The following is a 19532-nucleotide window of genomic DNA, read 5'->3' on the forward strand; positions in this document are numbered from 1 at the left end:
GGAGAGCTAACCACAGATCTTCTGTGGATGTAGGCTGCCTCAAATCCTTCTGTCTCTTTTTCTAGACAGGATCACTTCCAGGACTCCTTGTCTTTTTATACGCTGATACTACTATTCCTAATGACATTGGCCGTATGTTTTGGGTTGTTTTCTTGCTGCAGAATACATCTGGGGCCAATCACACACCTTTCTGATGATATGGCATAATGAATAAGTATCTGCCTGTATTTCTCAGCATTGAGGACACTGTCAAATCTCCAACACCATTTGCAGAAATGCAGCCCCAAACTTGCAAAGAATGCTTCATTGTTGCCAGCAGAAACTCATTACTTATAAACATAGGACATAAACGAGCGCTAGGTATAAAGCTAGCTAGCGCTAGGTATAAAGCTGCATCAAGGTAAACCTCCTACCCTCTAGAAAGTCTGATAAAACAGGGATGCAGCGCTAAAATTACAGGTGAAACTCAAAAAATGTGAATATCGTTCAAAAGTTCATTTATTTCAGTAATGCAACTTAAAAGGTGAAACTGATATATGAGATAGACTCATTACATGCAAATCAAGATAGTTCAAGCTGTGATTTGTCATAATACGCTGTAATGAGCTGTAGATCATGAAAACCCCAAATCCACAATCTCAGAAAATTAGAATATTACATGCAATCAATAAAACAAGGATTGCACATAGAACAATATCGGACCTCTGAAAAGTATAAGCATGCATATATACTCGGTACTTGGTTTGAGCCCCTTTTGCAGCAATTACTGCCTCAATGCAGCGTGGCATGCAAGCTATCAGCCTGTGGCACTGCTGATGTGTTATGGAAGACCAGGATGCTTCAATAATGGCCTTCAGCTCTTCTGCATTGTTTGGTCTCATGTCTCATCTTTCTCTTGGCAATGCCCCATAGATTCTCTATTTGGTTCAGGTCAGGCGAGGTTGCTCTCCAATCAAGCACAGTAAACCCAGTCATTGAACCAGGTTTTTGTGCTTTAGGCAGTATGGGCAGGTGCCAAGTCCTGCTGGAAAATGAAGTCAGCATCCCCATAAAGCTCGTCTGCAGAAGGAAGCATGAAGTGCTCCAAAATCTCCTGGTAGACGGCTGCATTGACCCTGGACTTAATGAAGCACAGTGGATCAACATCAGCAGATGACATGGCTCCCCAAATCAGCACAGACTGTGGAAACTTCACACTGGACTTCAAGCATCTTGCAGTGTGTGCCTCTCCATTCTTCCTCCATACTCTGGGTCCTTGGTTTCCAAATGAGATGCAAAAGTTGCTCTCATCAGAAAAGAGGACTTTGGACCACTGAGCCCTGGTAAGACGCTTCTGACGTTGTTTGTTGTTCAGCAGCGGCTTGACAAGAGGAATACGACATTTGAAGCCCATGTCCAGGATCCGTCTGTGTGTGGTAGCTCTTGATGCACTGACTCCAGCCTCAGTCCACTCCTTGTGAAAGTCCCCAACACTTTTGAATGGCCTTCCTGACAATCCTCTCCAGGCTGCGGTCATCCCTGCTGCTTCTGCAGCTTTTTCTTCCACACTTTTCTCTTCCACATAACTTTCTATTAATTAGCACTATTAGCAGTTGGGGAACATCCAACTTCGTTTGCAATTACCTTTTGAGGCTTTCCCTCCTTATGGAGGGTGTCAATGATGGTTTTCTGCAGAACTGTCAGGTCAGCAGTCTTTCCCATGATTGTAATTCCTACTGAACCAGACTGAGAGACCATTTAAAGGCTCAGGAACCCTTTGCAGGTGTTATGGCTTAATTAGCTGATTAGAGTGGGACACTTTGAGCCTAGAATATTGCACCTTTTCACAATATTCTAATTTTCTGAGATTGTGGATTTGGGGTTTTCATGAGCTGTAAACCATAATCATCACAATTATGACAAATCACAGCTTGAACTATCTTGCTTTGAATGTAATGAGTCTCTCATATATTAGTTTCACCTTTTAAGTTGCATTACTGAAATAAATTAACTTTTGCACGATATTCTAATTTTTTGAGTTTCACCTGTATATAAGTGAAGATATGTGCAGGCGCCAACAGGCGTAAAGGTGAAAATCCTTTATATTCTGATGAGCTTTTAAATTAATTTTGGAATATATACTTTCTTCTTTTTTATTCATTATATGTTTGTGATAAGGTCATAATAAAGATTTTATGTTTGTACCTTTTTTATATAACTTTTAGTTGTAGGAAGTATAATGCGTTTCATATTTTTATATTTCATGATTATTTTGTTTATTAATCACATCTGGCACTGTGCATTGTATATTTTGTTTAATTTAATTTTGTCGCACATATGTTCGGATTTCAATACAGCATTGTTAACAGTAAGTATCCTCCTGCGCTTAATGCGGAAGTCGCAAACCTAACTATAACTTCTGCCACTTAACTTAAAACCAATAAGTGATGATATAAAGTAACTGTAAATAGTGAAGCGCTATAAATCCTATTAAATACAGATAAATATTATATATTACTAGCCGTGCACACACAATAGTGCTCAGTGACAAATAATTATAAACAAATAAATATCTCTTTCCACAAGTATAAGTGAAACATGACCTTGAATATGTGACAAACTACAGATAATTGTGAAGTGATTCTTTAGGAAGAAAAAAATCCCGTGCTATTTGTCAATATCTCTAAAAACACACTGTGTATATACAAACGTCAAACCAATCAAATTATATATGTGTTAATTGAAAACATAAAGTCCATGCAAGTGAATCTGTGCTGATGTGATCTTTACTCCAGTGAAAAATGAACAGAAATCCTGTTTATCACAGGGCTATAATAAACAGTAACAGATCCTCTCCACTCCACTCATCACAGGGACCATGGGATAGGAAAAAGACCTCTCCTCAGCGCACCTTATTCACTCCGCCTCCACTCAAGGTAACATATATAGGGTATAAAGCAAAAAACCTTCCATGGTGCAGTATCTTTTTATTTAAATTGCAGATAAAAGTTGGTAAAGCACTCACATGTATTTCCAGTAACAATACACACATCTTGAAACCCCAGTCTGCTTTGAAATCTTTGCCTGGGAGAGACCTTGCTAATGCAGTATATCTACCTTGTGTCATGTTGCTGTGCTCAGTCATGCCATGGTGTACGACCTGTGATGTGAAACTTTGACAGCCTCATCATAGTAGCAGAGTTTGGCTGTTCCTCACCCAGTTTAAGCCTCCTACACAGTTGTTTGTATTTCAGTAAATTACTGTGTTTCAGCCTCCATATGAAATTGATCATTATTAGCACCTGTTTGATATAATTAATCATACACCTTGACTCTAATCCTACAAAATCCATGACTTTTTACAACTGAACAAAGAGCGCAAGTGAAAGAATTGATTCTGGTTTGAAGCCAAAGGGTAGTCACCCCAACTATTGATTTGATTTAGCTTTTTCCTTCTGTTCGCTCACTTTGAATTTTGTAAATTGATAAAAAATTGATAAAAATAAACAATTAAAATATATATTTTTGATAGCATTCTTACGCTACAGCATTTCTTCACACCTGCCTAAAACATTTCACAGTACTGTACTGTATATGTAAAATTTACATGTAAAAAAGTATTTAAAGTATATTTAGGAGAGAAACCACAAGTATTTTTCTGTAACATTTTCCCTTTTAACAGTATGCTACAAAATGGAAATAATAAGGCTAATCTCATACATCCTCCTCCATCTCCTGCCATTAATGTGGATAAACACACCACAACCTAGATATACTGCCTCATCAATAAAAATTTAATTTGTGTTGTATTGAATTGAACAAACCAAAGGTTAACCCAGCCTTTACCACTTTACCTTTAGTACAGGTATTTTATTGTTGAGATTTGGATTTTGAAAGAATGTCCCCTGTCCTCTTTAAGGAACCTGCTAGAATCAATCTCCTTCTTAGAGGTAAAGCAAGTAAAAGTCTGCTATGTCACAAAACTAGATATAGTGGTTTACCAGAATACATTCTAACAGCTGGACAACAGTACTGCAAGAAAATTCTGATAGAAGCTAGGTTGTTAGTGATGAGGTACAGTCAATGCTAGGACAATTAAACACAGCTTCATTATAGTGTTTTTTAACTAAACAAAATGAGAGAGTAACTAATTTAATATGAAGTAGCTTTCCTTACTGATAGGACAAAGCCAGCAGGGCCTGCAAAGCTCCAGATTAATGTGTCAGACACAGACAGCCAGCAGAAATCAGGGTTGCCATAACCTTCAGGGTCAAGCCCCACTGCCAGACCTAGGGGAATGAGGCATAAGAAGGCAATATATGAAGAAAACAGCAAATCACAAATAAAAATGACAAAATTATTTGTAATATTTATTGTAAAAGTAAACTTTTATTCATAGAAAGAGGATATATTTAAAGCTGAACTCCAGGAATTATTTGTCTTGCATGCTTACATTGGTCCAGCTTGGCACAATGTAAGCATGCATTACTCATACCTGATTCATGCATGGGGAAGCTATAAATCAGTGTCATATTCAGCACTACTACAGTGCAGGCAGCACTCTTCCTGGTTCTGCTCAAGTTCCTTGCGATTAGTTGCCCCACTGCACAGTGACCATGGTGGGAGGGGATCGCTCACTTGGAATCCCCACTATTGACAGGTTGTCTTGAATTTTTTTTTTCAATGAATACAAGGTGTTCTCTGATCGGGCAAGATGAAGATCCTGATGTCACTGCTCCTCCTCTTCACCTCATCCAATCGAAAGAACACCTTGTATAGAACCTAAGCAGGAATCAGAGTTTGGGGCTAATACTGTAAGTAATACCAACTATTACAGGGATGTACAGCTTTCCCAGCAATCTATCAGATATAAGATATGCATACTTATATTGTGTCAGGCTGGACCAATAGCAACACAAATAGTTCCTGGAGTTTAGCTTTAAAATATTTCTATAGGCTTTATGAAAATATTTCCTCTTGGTGCTACTTTTGATAAAAGTTTGATCAATATGTTTTAAGCAATTTAACAGTCCTCATATATACATTGTACCAGTTTATCTTGAGCACTCTCTTCTCTACAGTTGTTCAAAGTCCAGAATTTATACAGCTTGTCTGAGCTTTCAGAAGGCAGGGGGTGGGGAGCTGAGGTTACACTCTGCAGCACTCACTGAGGCAAGCTCTGAGAGCTGATTGGAGGGAAGGGACACCCCTCCCTTCACACAGCACACAGGAACAAATCTAAGGCTGTGAATCACAGGCCGTGTGCTGGAGCTCCCTCCATTGTCAAACTCTCAGGAAAACCTGTCAGAAGTGACTCATGCAGATATCAGAAGAACCAGGCAGTAGATAGAAATAACACTTAATGCTCTGGATTGAGGCAAGCACACCCTATAGAGGGGTATACTTTGTTCATATTTCATGTCAGAGGCTTACAAAGACTCTCCATGCATAGTTCCAAGCTTCTGGATGCAATTCCTTGTATTCCTTGTGGTATCTACGATTTTATCATAATACTAAACATTTAAAGGATAAGCTCACCTTTGGGAACATGTTACATCTTCCACCCGTGTTTAGGGTGGAAAATTTAACATGTTCCCAATGCTGTAGCCGTTTCCCCCCCCCTTCCCTGTGACAGCAGTATAGAGAGGAGTTCACCGTACCAGCTGTCACTTTTTTTAAAAAAAAATGCTCCGCCCACATGGCCGTGTCATACATTCAAAGTGTTATGTAAATGAATGAACTACAAGTCCCGGCAGCCTTAGTGGCTGTCGGCTTGTAGTTCTCAATTAACTACCACAGCGCTGTCAGTATATCTGCTTGCCCACACATCCCATATACTGACAGGTCTGCAGGAGTCCTGCATGGCACCAGCGATCTGCTGATCATTGGTGCAATATTTTACAGGCTCCTGCATCCAAAAATAATTATCACACTTTTTTAACCTGCAAAAAGTGCATTTATTATTTTGTCAAAAGGTGAACTTATGGTGTATTTTATAGAGTAATTGCATTCCTGGGAAATATACTGTATGTTTATTCCAGACAATTTTCCCAAATCTGCTTGGAGCAATCTGGTGTATTTTTGGACATGTGATTGGTACCCAGCATATGTATGGTTACACTCAACATTTACAGTTGAGGTATGCTGCTGTATGTCCTCTGGTTCTTTCCTTGTGTTTGCCTGTTCACTGTGAACGCATTAGGTGATACTTTTGTATAACCTGAAAATGTTAATAAAGATTGTAATAAGAAAAAAAAAAAAGTGAAGTTATCCTTTAAGTTCAGAATGTGAACTGTTTTTGTTTTCTATCCTACTCCATTAAGTTTGCACAGGTTGTTGATAAAAATCTGTGAATTATCCTCCTGTTTTTAAGTATTACATTTTCAAAAACCTAGTTTTACTTTTACTGTAGTCAGAAGCTTTTACTTTTACTGAAGTAGAAGCTTAAACAAAAGGAACATATAAAAAAAAGGTAAGATGGACTAGAAGGAAATCATAAAACCACTTCACAACTACTAGGGATGCGCAGAATTTTCGGTGGCCAAAACATTTTGATCAAAAATACCCCTTTCGGCCATTAGCCAAAATGAAAAAAGCACCAATACAGGTGCCGAAAAAACCCTGCCCCTCGCCTCCGCCCAGCCACCCCTCGCCACCTGCCCGTCGGTCTGAGTAGAACTCTTAAATTTCTTTTCCTTCCTGAACCATAGATATAACACCCTGACCCAACAGCTGAGACACCCTGACTTAAGAGCTGTCATGGACAGCATGGAGGTCCACAAGTCTCTTCAGGGATGATGGAAGATTGGAAACATCCTAGGACCAAGTGGCTGCAAGGGGCTTTAACTGTCCCTCCACTTTGCAAATTGCAGGTATCTCTTCATTGGAAGATTTGCCCCTGTCCTTGAGAGCCAAGACTTGTAGTGTAATGGAGCCCATTGCTTGAGCTTAAACAGGAATGAAAGGAGCTCTTTTTATCCCCCAAACAGGAAGGTTTTTCCGCTCTAGGCTTAGCTTTCTTTTGCTGTGGCAATAGGGTGCTCTTGTCCTGCATAGCACCCATGATAAAGGAATCCAGCATCTTACCAATGATACGTTTCCCATTGAATGGCATGCACAGCAAGCATTTCTTGCACTGCTGTTCTGCAATCCAACATTTACACTGGAAGGTTCTTAGGCATAAGCTCTAAAACACTGGAGAACTGAATGATCCATGAGGGCAGATCTGAAATCCCTAGACATATCTACAGACCAGACACTTAAGCGCCATAACACACAAAATAAAATGTAATATACTGTATTGCAGTTTATAATCCCTTAAACATGGTGAAGGCATAATGTTTTAAGCTTTTCTCCTTTATTTTTACCTGATGATCCGACAGCCCACTTCCTGTCTTAAAGTGTCTCCACTCAGGATAAAGGAACATCAGGGACACTTTTAGGCAGTAGTTGTGTTACCCTGTGGAGAGGGTAGTGTTAGGACTTGACTAAAGAACTAAAAGTGGACTGCGGCTAACAGTTTTTAAGCAGTTACAGCCACAATCTTTTTTTTTTTTTTTACCTTTTGGAATAATGGTTTTACATCTAAAAAAGCTGACCATTGTAAGCACCTCTGTCAGCATTAAATAATTTTTCTGAATAGCTTGATCTGTTAAAGGAAGCTAAAAACGAACAGATTTACTGGCTGGATCTCCAAGTCAAAATAGAGGAAAACGAATTGGTAAGCTACAATATAATACATTTTTGGTTTTGGTTTTAATACCACTTTAAGGTCTGACAGATGGATTTAGCCAAAATGGCATGCTGCAGGGCAGGACTTGCGAGAGAGAACAAGGCCTTGGAAAGGGTTTCTGGGCATTTATCTACAGGATTTTTAAACATGGTTATGCTGTCCATAGAGGCAGTGGGAGTCTTGTTATGATAGGAAATGGCTAGATCCACTATAGGGACAGACTACTTTTTAGGCAACCCCTCCTCAATAGGATAGAGCTAAGTGAAATTTCTAGGAGGAGGAAAACACCTTGTCCAGATTAGGGCAATGACCATACACCACGGGGTGCAGCAGGGAAAACACCATCAAGGTTTTTACCAGCCCTGGGCTCTTTTTTTTTTATAATTTAATTTTTATCGAGTTTAAAAGGACATACAACAAACAAAAGTTGTATAGAGATGTGAAATAACAGGCACAAATCAACAAAAGAAGAAAATAAATAGGCTCATCGATGGATATACATAGAATGGCAGTGCAAAACAGTGGATTAGCCAGTATTATCAGACATCTGAGTAGACATATCAGAAATGAAAAGGTCCCATGGTTCCCAAACTGCTTCAAAAAGGGGACAAGGTTAGCATGCATAGCAGTGAGGTACTCCATTCTTCTAATCTCAGTGACAACCTTCACCAATTCTGACCGCTTAGGAGGCTTAGTAGATAGCCAATGCATAGGAATGGTTCTCATGATTGCTGTTAAAACATGAGAGGATAGTTTCTTGGCAGATATGGAGAGGCAAAGGGCAGACCCAATAAAAAGTGAATGGGATCAAATGGGATATGGACCTGTAGAAGTAGCTACAAAAGGCCAAGGACCTCTCTCCAGAAAGGTGCAATGTGTTGACAAAGCCAGAAAATTTGGAATAGAGTGCCAATTTCCTCGCCAAATCGCCAGCAGGAGAAACACTTGGATTGCGAGCACGGAGAACTTCAGGCGTTTCATACCAAAACATCAACATTTATAAGTGTGTCCTTTATATACAACACATAGAGAAGACCTAGAGGTGGCCTCCCAGATCCTGCTCCAGTGATCTAAAGGGATATCTTGTTGAAGGATTAGGGGCCACTTTCGCATATACAGATGTGTATCAGAAGAAAGGGGACAGGTGTCTTGAAGCAACTTATAGATAGAGGAAATTAGTCCCCGTTGGTATGGGCCCTGAATGCAGACGTGTTCGAAAAGAGTAGGCTTCTCTAGGGTCAGGGAGGGAAGCTTAGAGGAGAAGAAGTGTCTTATCTGTAGATAGACATAAAACTGATGGGGAGGCATGTGTGCAGCTTTTTGCAACTTAGAAAAGGGTCTAAGCTTTCGGGTCACTGGGTGGACCAAGTGTCGCAACAGAAATAGGTTGGCTTTGGCCCAGGAACTTATACGGGCGGAGGTCAAACTCAGGGAGACTAGGATTAAGTATAACATTGGTCAGAGGTGAACAAAGAGAGGACAGGGCAAATCTACCCCTACACCGCCTCCATATAGACAACATAAAATGCATGGGCCCGAGCAGTAGGTGCTTATGGGAGGCAATTTCAGTATGGGTCATAGACCAGAGTAGAGAACAAGGGTGCAATGGACATAGTTGCAGCCATTCAATCTCACACCATTTATTAAGGGGGAGCGGAGAGGAGCACGAGACAAGAGTATGGAGGTGAGTGGCCAAGTAATACAACACAAGATCTGGAGCCCCCAGACCACCCCTAGATTGTGGTGAGAGAAACTGTACGGGCAATTCAGTGAGATTTATTATGCCAGATAAAGTGGAGGAAGGATTTCTGAAGGGAACGTAGCCTGGACATGGGAATTAGGTACAGTATGGGAAGTGTATCAAACAGATACAAAAGCTTGAACAGTATAGTCATTTTTAGTACATTAATCCTTCCGAGAAAGGAGATGACAAGCCTGTCCCAACATTTTAAGGATTGAGAAATAACGTGAAAAAGGGGGGAGAAATTAACCCCATAATCCAACTCTGGCTCTGAGGAAGAGGCAAGTCCTCGAAACGCGTCAGCCTATTGGATGTGTACACTCCCGATTGAGGACTGTTACTCAGCACGGTGTTGACCAAGCTGTTCTTTATGATGTGCCTTGACTATATTGTCGTTTGTGAGTACAACACCTACTTTATTTTTTATTAAACATTCTTTATGGTAATGCAGTAAGCTTGTGCGCCCTCTGTTTTTTCTTTCTTCATTCCCCAAATATTGTAGCCATGACATGCGGGTAATATGTGGGCTTGCCATCGGGCTGAAGTAAATGGCCAGGTAAGGAAGGGGACGTTTGGGATTTTTAGGTCTGTTTACGAGCATACGGTGTGGTTTGTTAGAGGACTTATAAAACTTTTGTTTAGTCCAGGTGAGAGACTGAGCTGTTTTATGTAGATCAAGAGCCTTGATTTGATCATGTATATGGGAGACTTTCTGTAACTGAGGTATAGAGATGGCCTATCAAGCAATCAATGTTCCACTGTGGACAATTGGTGTAAAAGGAATTGCACGACGCAAACAGAGGCCTTCTTTAAGAGGGCGCCCATGGAAATACAGAGGCCTCTGATGATGGCCTTATGGGCCTCCCAGAGGGTAGAGGATGAAGATACTGAGCCAACATTGAAGTGAAAATTACTATTATTATTATTATACAGGTTTATATAGCGCCAACAGTTTGCTCAGCTCTTTACAATATAACAGGAGACAATACAGCAACAATACATTTCAATACAAGAGGGATAGGAGGGCCCTGCTCCTTGGAGCTTACAATCTAGTTCCTCTCAAAGTTGTTCCAAGCGTAGAAAACTCTCATTAAGGAGCCAGTGGCAGATCCTAGGGGTAGAGATAGGGAGAAGGAGATCAAGTGACAATGAGACATGATCCAACCAAGTCATCGGGTTTATCTTTGAAGAAACCAAAAAGGGGATAGCGGGTGGTAACAAAAAAATTATCCAATCTAGAGAACATGCGATGTGGAGTAGAGTAAAACGTGAGTTGCCTTTGGAGAGGGTGTTTGACCAGCCATGCGTCAAAGAGGCAGTGCTCTTGAATCAGTTTGCGGAAGGCTATTGAGGAAGAGCATAGCCTTTTTGATGGAGTAGGGACAAAGAGCACTTTCCTATCCTTATGGGGAGACATACCTAAATTAAAATCACCCCCAACAGTCATACAAGGAGCAGATAGCGAACTTAACTTGTCTAAAGTCTGAGAGAGAAATAACAGCTGACCAGAGTTGGGCGGATAGAGATTCAAAAGTACAAATGGATAGCCCTCATACATAGAATCCAACAAAACATAGCGACCATGTGGGTCAACTCGAGAGGAAGAGACCCTCAGGGAGCAGTTGTTCCAGATCAAAATAGCTACTCCAGCTTTCCCGGAGGGATCAAAGGCTGAATAGGATTGTGGAAAGCTCTTGGAGGTAAAACGAAAAGAGCCATCCTGTTTGAAATGGGTTTCCTGAATGAATATATCTGCTCCCGAGGATCTGAACTGCTTCAGAGCCATCCACCGTTTTTGGACTGAATTGAGCCCTTTGACATTATATGACAACATCATGAGACAGTAATGGGTATAGCAGCTGTGCAACCTGAGCATACAGAAAAATTATCATCGATGAGACAAAACAGAAAACAGCATAGAAAAAGAACCTGGTGATTATCGTGGCAACAGGCCTAGTGCTAACCCAAGTCTTCAGGACCAGAAGCCTGGCGTACAAGGGGGTAACACGGCAGCTGACCCCAAATGGCAGGTGCCTACCTCAGTTAACCATGTAACATCTATAATCAGGACATAAAATAATAGGAGGTTCCCAAGGTACACATGGGATCATAAGAGCACTTTCAACAAGGCAGGAAACCTGATATCCGGAATTAGGTGGTGGGGCCCACCGAGTAAGGAAGTTGGTGCCATTGGGGACTGCTTGGAAACCTCTTCCTCCCGGGTTTAGTGGGTGTCCAGATCTTGCACGGAGTAGCAGAAGACCTGGATGGTGTAGGAGGTTGCAAAAAGGCTTCTTCCGACAGGGGAGGAAGTCCCAACAGTTTGAAGGAGTCCGCTTCATGCAGATCACAGAGTAAGACTTGGGAATTGTCTTTAGAGACAACAAGCTTAAAAGGAAATCCCCACCAGAAAGCAATATGGTGCTGTTGGAGAGGAGTGGTAACCGGCTTCAAGACACGTCTCTTTGTGGAAGTAATGGGGGAGGTTAGATCACTGAAAATCTGAAGCTTGTGCCACTTAAATTCCAGGGAGGTCTTGTTGCGGGTGGTGGCGAGCAAGGCTTCTTTGCTGACAAAGTAATGAAAATGAATGATAACATCTCTGGGCCAAGTACCCTCAGGTCTCGGGCCTAACGATCTATGGGCCCAGTCCATACACCAATCAACATCTGGGATTTTGGGGGCCAGAGTGGTAAATAGAGACAGCTAGTAATGTTCAAGTTGGGAATCAAGGACCGTTTCAGAGATGCCACGAATATTCTGGTGGCGTTCCCTGTTTTCCAGGTCCTCCTGCTGGAGTTGTAACGGGGTCACGGAATATTTCAAATTTGCATTATCCTCTTGTAGGACATGTACATATTGCACTAATTCGTCAAACTTCGTTTCAAGGTGGTCTGTGCGGTCTCCCAATTTGGTGATCTCCCCCCTGAGCTCCTGGGCCAATTTCCCAATTTCAGCAGAGATAGTGCGGGTGATAGTATGTAAAAATACCTGAAATTTATCCTCCACGATATCCACCGTCAAAGAGGGGGGTACCGGGGTAGGGACCATATTGCTTACCGGTGGGGATTTCCTTTTAAGCTTGTTGTCCCTAAAGACAATTCCCAAGTCTTACTCTGTGATCTGCATGAAGCGGACTCCTTCTTCAAACAGTTGGGACTTCCTCCCCTGTTGGAAGAAGCCTTTTTGCAACCTCCTACACCATCCAGCTCTTCTGCAAGGCAGCAGGGGCATCTGCGTCTCTCCCTGCCATTTAAGTGGAAGCTCCGGAGCACTCACTCGGGCCTCCGCAACTACTCGAGTCCGGGGATGCAGGCCTAGTAAAAAAGCGATCCAGCATGGAAGGCCTCGGATCCGAGGGAGGCGGTGTGGGCGGCTTCCACCGCCCGATGTTTCCCATGAATGTACCTGAGGGCGTCCTGACATGGGAAGAGCACTCCCAGGTCTTTGGCTGCTTCAGAAGGGTGTCAGGAGGCCGTAGTAGGCGGAGGAGCGGCAGAGCTCATGTCACACGTCCGCCATCTTAGGATACCACGCATGCGCCCCCAGCTCTGAGCTCTTAATGGAGCTCAGACTGGTAACCTTGGAGGAAAATGACACAGACACCATGGGGCTGATTTACTAAAGCACCTTGTCTACAAAAGGGCACAATACCATAAGGACTGTCTACTCTTTAGACAAAGAAGAGATTTACTAAAATACTCAGTCAACAAATGGCCACAATTTGGAATCATGGTCTACAGTATGGTCACAAAACAAAGCAACTGTCTAAATGAGTTCACCTCTTTTTAACCACACAATCTCAATTAATTTATACTTCCTATACCTATGTTGAACATTTTAAAGAATAGCTGCTTTAAAAAAATTCAAAATGTGTCTGTATAAAGTGATATGTCTCAAAAAAATCCAAACAGGCATTAACTTCACCTTGTTCAAACATCTCAGTAGTGATAGGACTGATCATGCCCAGACTAGGAAACCTAAAAAATGCCTTCACTTTGTTGTCTTTTAGGAAGTGCTATAGCAAATGCCTTTGTTGGCAAGCCTGGAAATGTCGTTCAAAAGAGTAAACCTGTTTTTGTAAATGATCTTTTCTCATTTTTTAAATAATGCTAGTACCGTGTTTTATTCTTTTTTTTGGAACACATATTCTATGCAGTATATATACTTATGTACAGTTGCAAGAAAAAGTATGTGAACCCCTTGGGATTACGTGGAGTTTTGCATGAATTGGGCATAAAATGTGCTCTGAACGTCATCTAAGTCACAACAATAGAAGAACACAGCCTGCTGAACATAATACTACACAAACATTAGATGTTGCCATGGTTTAATTGCACATAACATGTAAACATTCACAGTGCAGGGAGGAAAAAGTATGTGAACCTTTGGACTTAACTGGTTGACCCTCTTTTGGCAGCAATAACCTCAACCAAACGTTTCCTGTAGTTGCAGATCAGACCTGCACAACGATGTGGAGTAATTTTGGACCACTCCTCTTCACAAAACTGTTTCAGCGTAGCAATATTCTTGGTATGTCTGGTGTGAATCACTCTCTTAAGGTCATGCCACAGCATTTCAATCGGGTTGAGGTCAGGACTCTGACTGGGCCACTCCAGAAGGCGTATTCTGTGCTGTTGCAACCATTGTTTTGTTGAATTACTTGTATGCTTTGGGTCATTGTCCTGTTGCATCACCCATCCTCTGCGTAGCTTCAGTTGGCGGACAGATGGTCGTACGTTTTCCTGCAAAATATCTTGATAAACTCTGGAATTCATTTTCCCATCAATGACAACAATCCGTCCAGGCCCTGAGGCAGCAAAGCAGCCCCAAACCATGATGCTCCCTCCGCCATGTTTCACAGTGGGGATGAGGTTTTGATGTTGGTGTGCTGTGCCTTTTTTTCTCCACACATAGTGTTGTGTGTTCTTCCCAAACAACTCAATCTTGGTTTCATCTGTCCACAGTATATTTTGCCAGTAGTGCTGTGGAACATCCAGGTGCTCTTTTGCAAACTTCAAACGTGCTGCAATATTCTTTTTGGACAGCAATGGCTTCCTCCGTGGTGTCCTCCCATGTACTCCATTCTTGTTTAATGTTTTCCTTATTGTAGATGTGTCAACAAAAATGTTAGCATGTGCCAGAGATTTCTGTAGGTCTTTAGCTGACACTCTGGGATTCTTCTTTACCTCATGCAGCATTCTGCGCTGTGCTCTTGCAGTCATTTTTACAGGACGACCATGACTAGGGAGAGTCAACAGTGCTAAACTTTCTCCATTTGTAGACAGTCTGTCTTACCGTGGACACATGAACATCAAGGCTTTTGGAGATCCTTTTGTAACCCTTTCCAGCTTCATGCAAGTCAACAATTCTTGATCATAGGTCTTCTGAGAGCTCTTTTCTGCGAGGCATGGTTCACATCAGACAGTGCTTCTTGAAACCAGTAAACCCAAAATAAGTGTGTGTTTTTAAGGGCAGGACAGCTGTCAGCAACACATCCAATATCATCACACTGATTGGAGTCAAGGTTGGCTCACTCCTGGCTCCAATTAGCTCTGGGAGAAGTCATTAAGCTAGGGCCTCACATACTTTTTCCTCCCTGCACTGTGAATGTTTACATGTTATGTGCAATTAAACCATGGCAACATCTAATGTTTGTGTAGTATTATGTTCAGCAGACTGTGTTCTTCTATTGTTGTGACTTAGATGATGTTCAGAGTACATTTTATGCCCAATTCATGCAAAACTCTACGTAATCCCAAGGGGTTCACATACTTTTTCTTGCAACTGTATGTACTTCCATGTGCATTGAACATGCCCAGGGACTTAGACTTTTGAGATAACATAACTAAATGGTAGAAAAACTGCACTTGGTGCTCAGCATCTAACAAAAATCTACCGTATTTTCCAGTGTATAAGATGACTGGGCGTATAAGACGACCCCCTACTTTTCCTGCTAAAATGTAGTGTTTGGGCAATACTCGCCGTATAAGACTACCCCTCTAGCAATGCACACCAGTGGGAGAAATAGTGCCCCATCATTGGTGTCAGTGGGAGGAACGGTGTCCCATCATTGGTATTAGTGGGAGGAATAGTGCCTCATCATTGGTATTAGTGGAAGGAATAGTGCCCCATCATTGGTATTAGTGGGAGGAATAGTGCCCCATCATTGGTATTAGTGGGAGGAATAGTGCCCCATCATTGGTGTCAGTGGGAGGAATAGCACCCCATCATTGGTGTCAGTGAGAGGAATTGTGCCCCATCATTGGTATCAGTGGCAGGAATAGTGCCCCATCATTAGTATCAGTGCCCCCCACTGATAGTTAGGTGTGGGATGTTCCACCATCATTGCAAATCTTGCCATATGTTTTCACTAGTGAGTAACAATAAGCAGCCTTGTGAATTCCACACCAAAACCAATTGCACACTCTTACCAAGCCATAAAACCCCAAAATCATAGGTGGTCGTACAGCAGCATATTGTCAGTAATTATCCATCGCCAGGCTTGGAACCATATTCCATACATTCCATAGTGCAACCTGCAGATTTTGTGCAGATTCCTACTCGCATACACTATATTGCCAAGAGTATTGGGACGCCTGCATTTGCATGCACATGAACTTTAATGGCATCTATGTCTAAGTATGTAGGGTTCAATATTGAGTTGGCCCACACTTTGCAGCTTTAACAGCTTCAACTCTTCAGGAAAGGCTGTCCACAAAGTTCAGGAGAGTGTCCATGGAAATGCTTGACCATTCTTCCAGAAGCGCATTTGTGAGGGCAGGCACTGATGTCGGATGAGAAGGCCTGGCTCACAGTCTCTGCTCTAATTCATCCCAAAGGTGTTCTATTGGGTTGAGGTTATAGGCCAGTCTAGTTCCTCCACTCCAAACTCATTGATCCATGTCTTTATGGACCTTGCATTGTGCACTGGTTCGCAGTCATGTTGGAACAGGAAGGGGCCATCCCCAAACTGTTCTCACAAAGTTGGGAGCATGAAATTGTCCAAAATATCTTGGTATGTTGGCACCTTAAGAGTTTCCTTCACTGGAACTAAAGGGCCAAGACCAATCCCTGAAAAACAACCCACACCATAATCTCTCCTCCACCAAACTTTACACTTTTCACAATGCAGTCAGGCAAGTACCATTTTCCTGGCAACCGCCAAACCCAGACATGTCCAGAGAAGTTATTCACTCTAGAGAACACATCTCCACTGCTCTAGAGTCCAGTGGCAGCGTGCTTTACACCACTGCATCTGACGCTTTCCATTGCACTTAGTGATGTAAGGCTTGGATGCAGTTGCTGGGCCATGGAACCCCATTCTACGAAGCTCTCTAAGCACTGTCGGTGTGTTAATCTGAAGGCCACATGAAGTTTGGAGGTCTTTAGCTACTGATTCTTCGGACAGTTGGCGACTTCTGCGCACTGTGCGCTTCAGCATGTGCTGACCCTGCTCTGTCATTTTAGGTGGTACCACTTCATGGCTGAGTTGCTGTTGTTTCAAGTTGCTTCCACTTTGTTATAACAATGCTAACAGTTGACTGTGGAATACTAAACAGTAGCAAGGACATTTCATTGATGGACTTATTGTTCAGGTGGCAATAATCAATAATATCACCGTACCACGCTTAAATTCACTGAGCTCCTGAGAGCGATCCATTCTTTCACAAATGTTTGTAGAAGCAGTCTGCATGCCTAGGTGCTTGCTTTTATACACCTGTGGCCATGGAGGTGATTGGAACACCTGAATCTAATGATTTGGAGGGGTGTCCCAATAGTTTTGGCAATATAGTGTAAGTACAAGAATAAATTGCATGGCTTAATGTACATGGTGGAGTGGAGGTGGAAACAGTGAATTCCTGCTTTATCGTTTTTTTTCTTGTGTGTGTCACTTTAGAATAGTGGTGTCGCCCTCTGTTTTTTTTTTCCTTTTTTTGGGGGGGGGGGGGGTTTGGATAATATTATGATTCCAGTTTCTTGTCTTCCCCCCAGCCCGGACACCACCCCCCATTGACTTCTCCATTACATCCAACAACGCCACCATCAAACCCGCCCCGCAGGCCAGAGTACTTGGTGTCATTCTGGACTCCAACCTATCCTTTCAGCCCCAAGTCCAATCTTTAACTAACTCGTGCAGACTCCACCTCCGCAACATCGCCAAAATACGCATGTTCCTAACCCCAGAAACCACTAAACAGCTCATCCACTCCCTCATCATATCACGACTCGATTACTGCAACTCCCTCCTCACTGGCCTGCCTCGCCGCTGGCTATCCCCGCTTCAGTCGATCCTGAATACGGCTGCCAGACTCATTCACCTTTCCAACCGTCCGTTTCCGCCACCCCCCTCTGCCAATCCCTCCACTGGCTTCCGATTGCGCAACGGATCAAATTCAAAATCCTAACACTGACGTACAAAGCTGTCCACCATACTGCCCCGAACTACATCACTGACCTAATATCCAAGTACTGCCCAGCACGCACACTCTGCTCCTCACAAGACCTCCTTCTCTCTAGTTCCCTGGTCTCCTCCTCCCATGCCCGCCTCCAGGACTTCTACAGGGTGTCACCCATCCTCTGGAACTCCCTGCCCAAACCCATCAGATTATCACCTACTCTCCTCTCCTTTAGGCGCACCCTGAAAACCCATCTCTTCAGGGAAGCCTACCCCACCCCCTGCTAACTTGCCGACATCCTCCACTCTTCCTACCACACCATCCCCCACAGCTATCTCCTCCTGTACCACTATCCCCTCCCTCCTAGATTGTAAGCTCGAAAGAGCAGGGCCCTCAATCCCCTCATGTTTTGCATTGTATTGGTATTGTTCTGTCACATGTTCTGTCCCCCTTTGTAATGTACAGCGCTGAGTGAACTATTGGCGCTTTATAAATACTGTATAATAATAATAATTCTTTGTATCGGGATACATATAGCCAACATACATCTTATTTAGTAACACAGCACCACATTTGTATTCCATTTGGGATATATTGCATGTTACACTGAGCATGCCCAGGGACTTAAGGTTGGTTGACACCAGCCATGTAAGGCTGGTTCTACATTCTGACCATGTTTCAGTGTAGGTCCATGCAGAACACATTCAGCATGTTCTAATTTGGTGGGCTGCACAAGAACTCACTGCACTGGAGTGAACTAGAGCCTTTGAATAGATGGGAAATTCTGGACATGTGTTTTGAATGCTGATGACAAATCTGTTTGTTAGCAATTTGGGTGAAGCAACAAGAGGGAAATAATCATAATCTCACAAATATGAGATTTCCTGCTCTGTACCCTGCACATGCCCAAGGACTTACAAATTGCATTTTTTATTTTCACATTTTCAGTTGTACATGGCACAGGTACATATGCTTAGACAACTGTTGCTTTCTTTCTAAGCATGCTAATGTACTTAGATCACACAGGTAAAGGCAGAACATGCACACTCCATGCATTTAGTGCCATGGTTGAAATTTGAACCGGCAGAACTAGGCAGAAGTGCTAACCACTAAGCCACAATGCTGACCATAATATGTGATGTGATCTAGAATATATATTAGTACCATGATTCATAAATTATTATATATAATTATAAGTAGATATTATACGAAAATTCAAATTCGACATTAAAAAATCATTTGTCGTATAACTGAAATTTTTTTTATAGATTTAATATTAGAAACACACACTTGGCTTAGTCCTGGGCTCCTGCGCCCTCTAGGGACCAAGTTAACTATTGCCTATTATGTAACCGCGACTATGCGGATTCAACATTTACTAAAAGTAATTTTCCCTTTTGAAGTCACTTATCCGTTCACCACGGCAAGGTCTTAATTTGTTTCAATTTGGTGAAATTTAGTGTCTAACAAGCCATTGCTTCACCTTATTCAGCCCTCATGTCCTCAGTTATCCACTCATAAGAGACATGGTACTCTCTCCTCATCCTCAGCTGACCATGCAGATAAAGCTGCAGCTCTAGGGGATCAGAAATAGGCTGCGTGAGCCCATCTGCGACCCCTGCACTGTGAGTCAGCTATCATGGCTGAAACCCTGACTAACAACTGATCCACAGTGGTTAAA

The 19532-nt window shown here is 42.3% G+C and overlaps 1 protein-coding gene across 3 annotated transcripts in view; it reads right to left on the minus strand.

Moving 5' to 3' along the window:
- LOC149441443 (cadherin EGF LAG seven-pass G-type receptor 2-like) overlaps window positions 1-19532 on the minus strand; it is a 465765-nt gene that overhangs the window by 56603 nt on the left and 389630 nt on the right. For all 3 annotated transcript variants that reach the window (XM_089657338.1, XM_089657336.1, XM_089657337.1), the window contains exon 27: window positions 4156-4268. In XM_089657338.1, coding sequence (XP_089513464.1) covers window positions 4156-4268 — 113 coding nt within the window. The remainder of the gene's footprint in view (window positions 1-4155; window positions 4269-19532) is intronic.

Source organism: Staurois parvus, unplaced genomic scaffold, assembly GCF_062004578.1.
Source record: "Staurois parvus isolate SC_StPar_1 unplaced genomic scaffold, SC_StPar_1.0 ptg000984l, whole genome shotgun sequence".
Taxonomy (NCBI): domain Eukaryota; kingdom Metazoa; phylum Chordata; class Amphibia; order Anura; family Ranidae; genus Staurois; species Staurois parvus.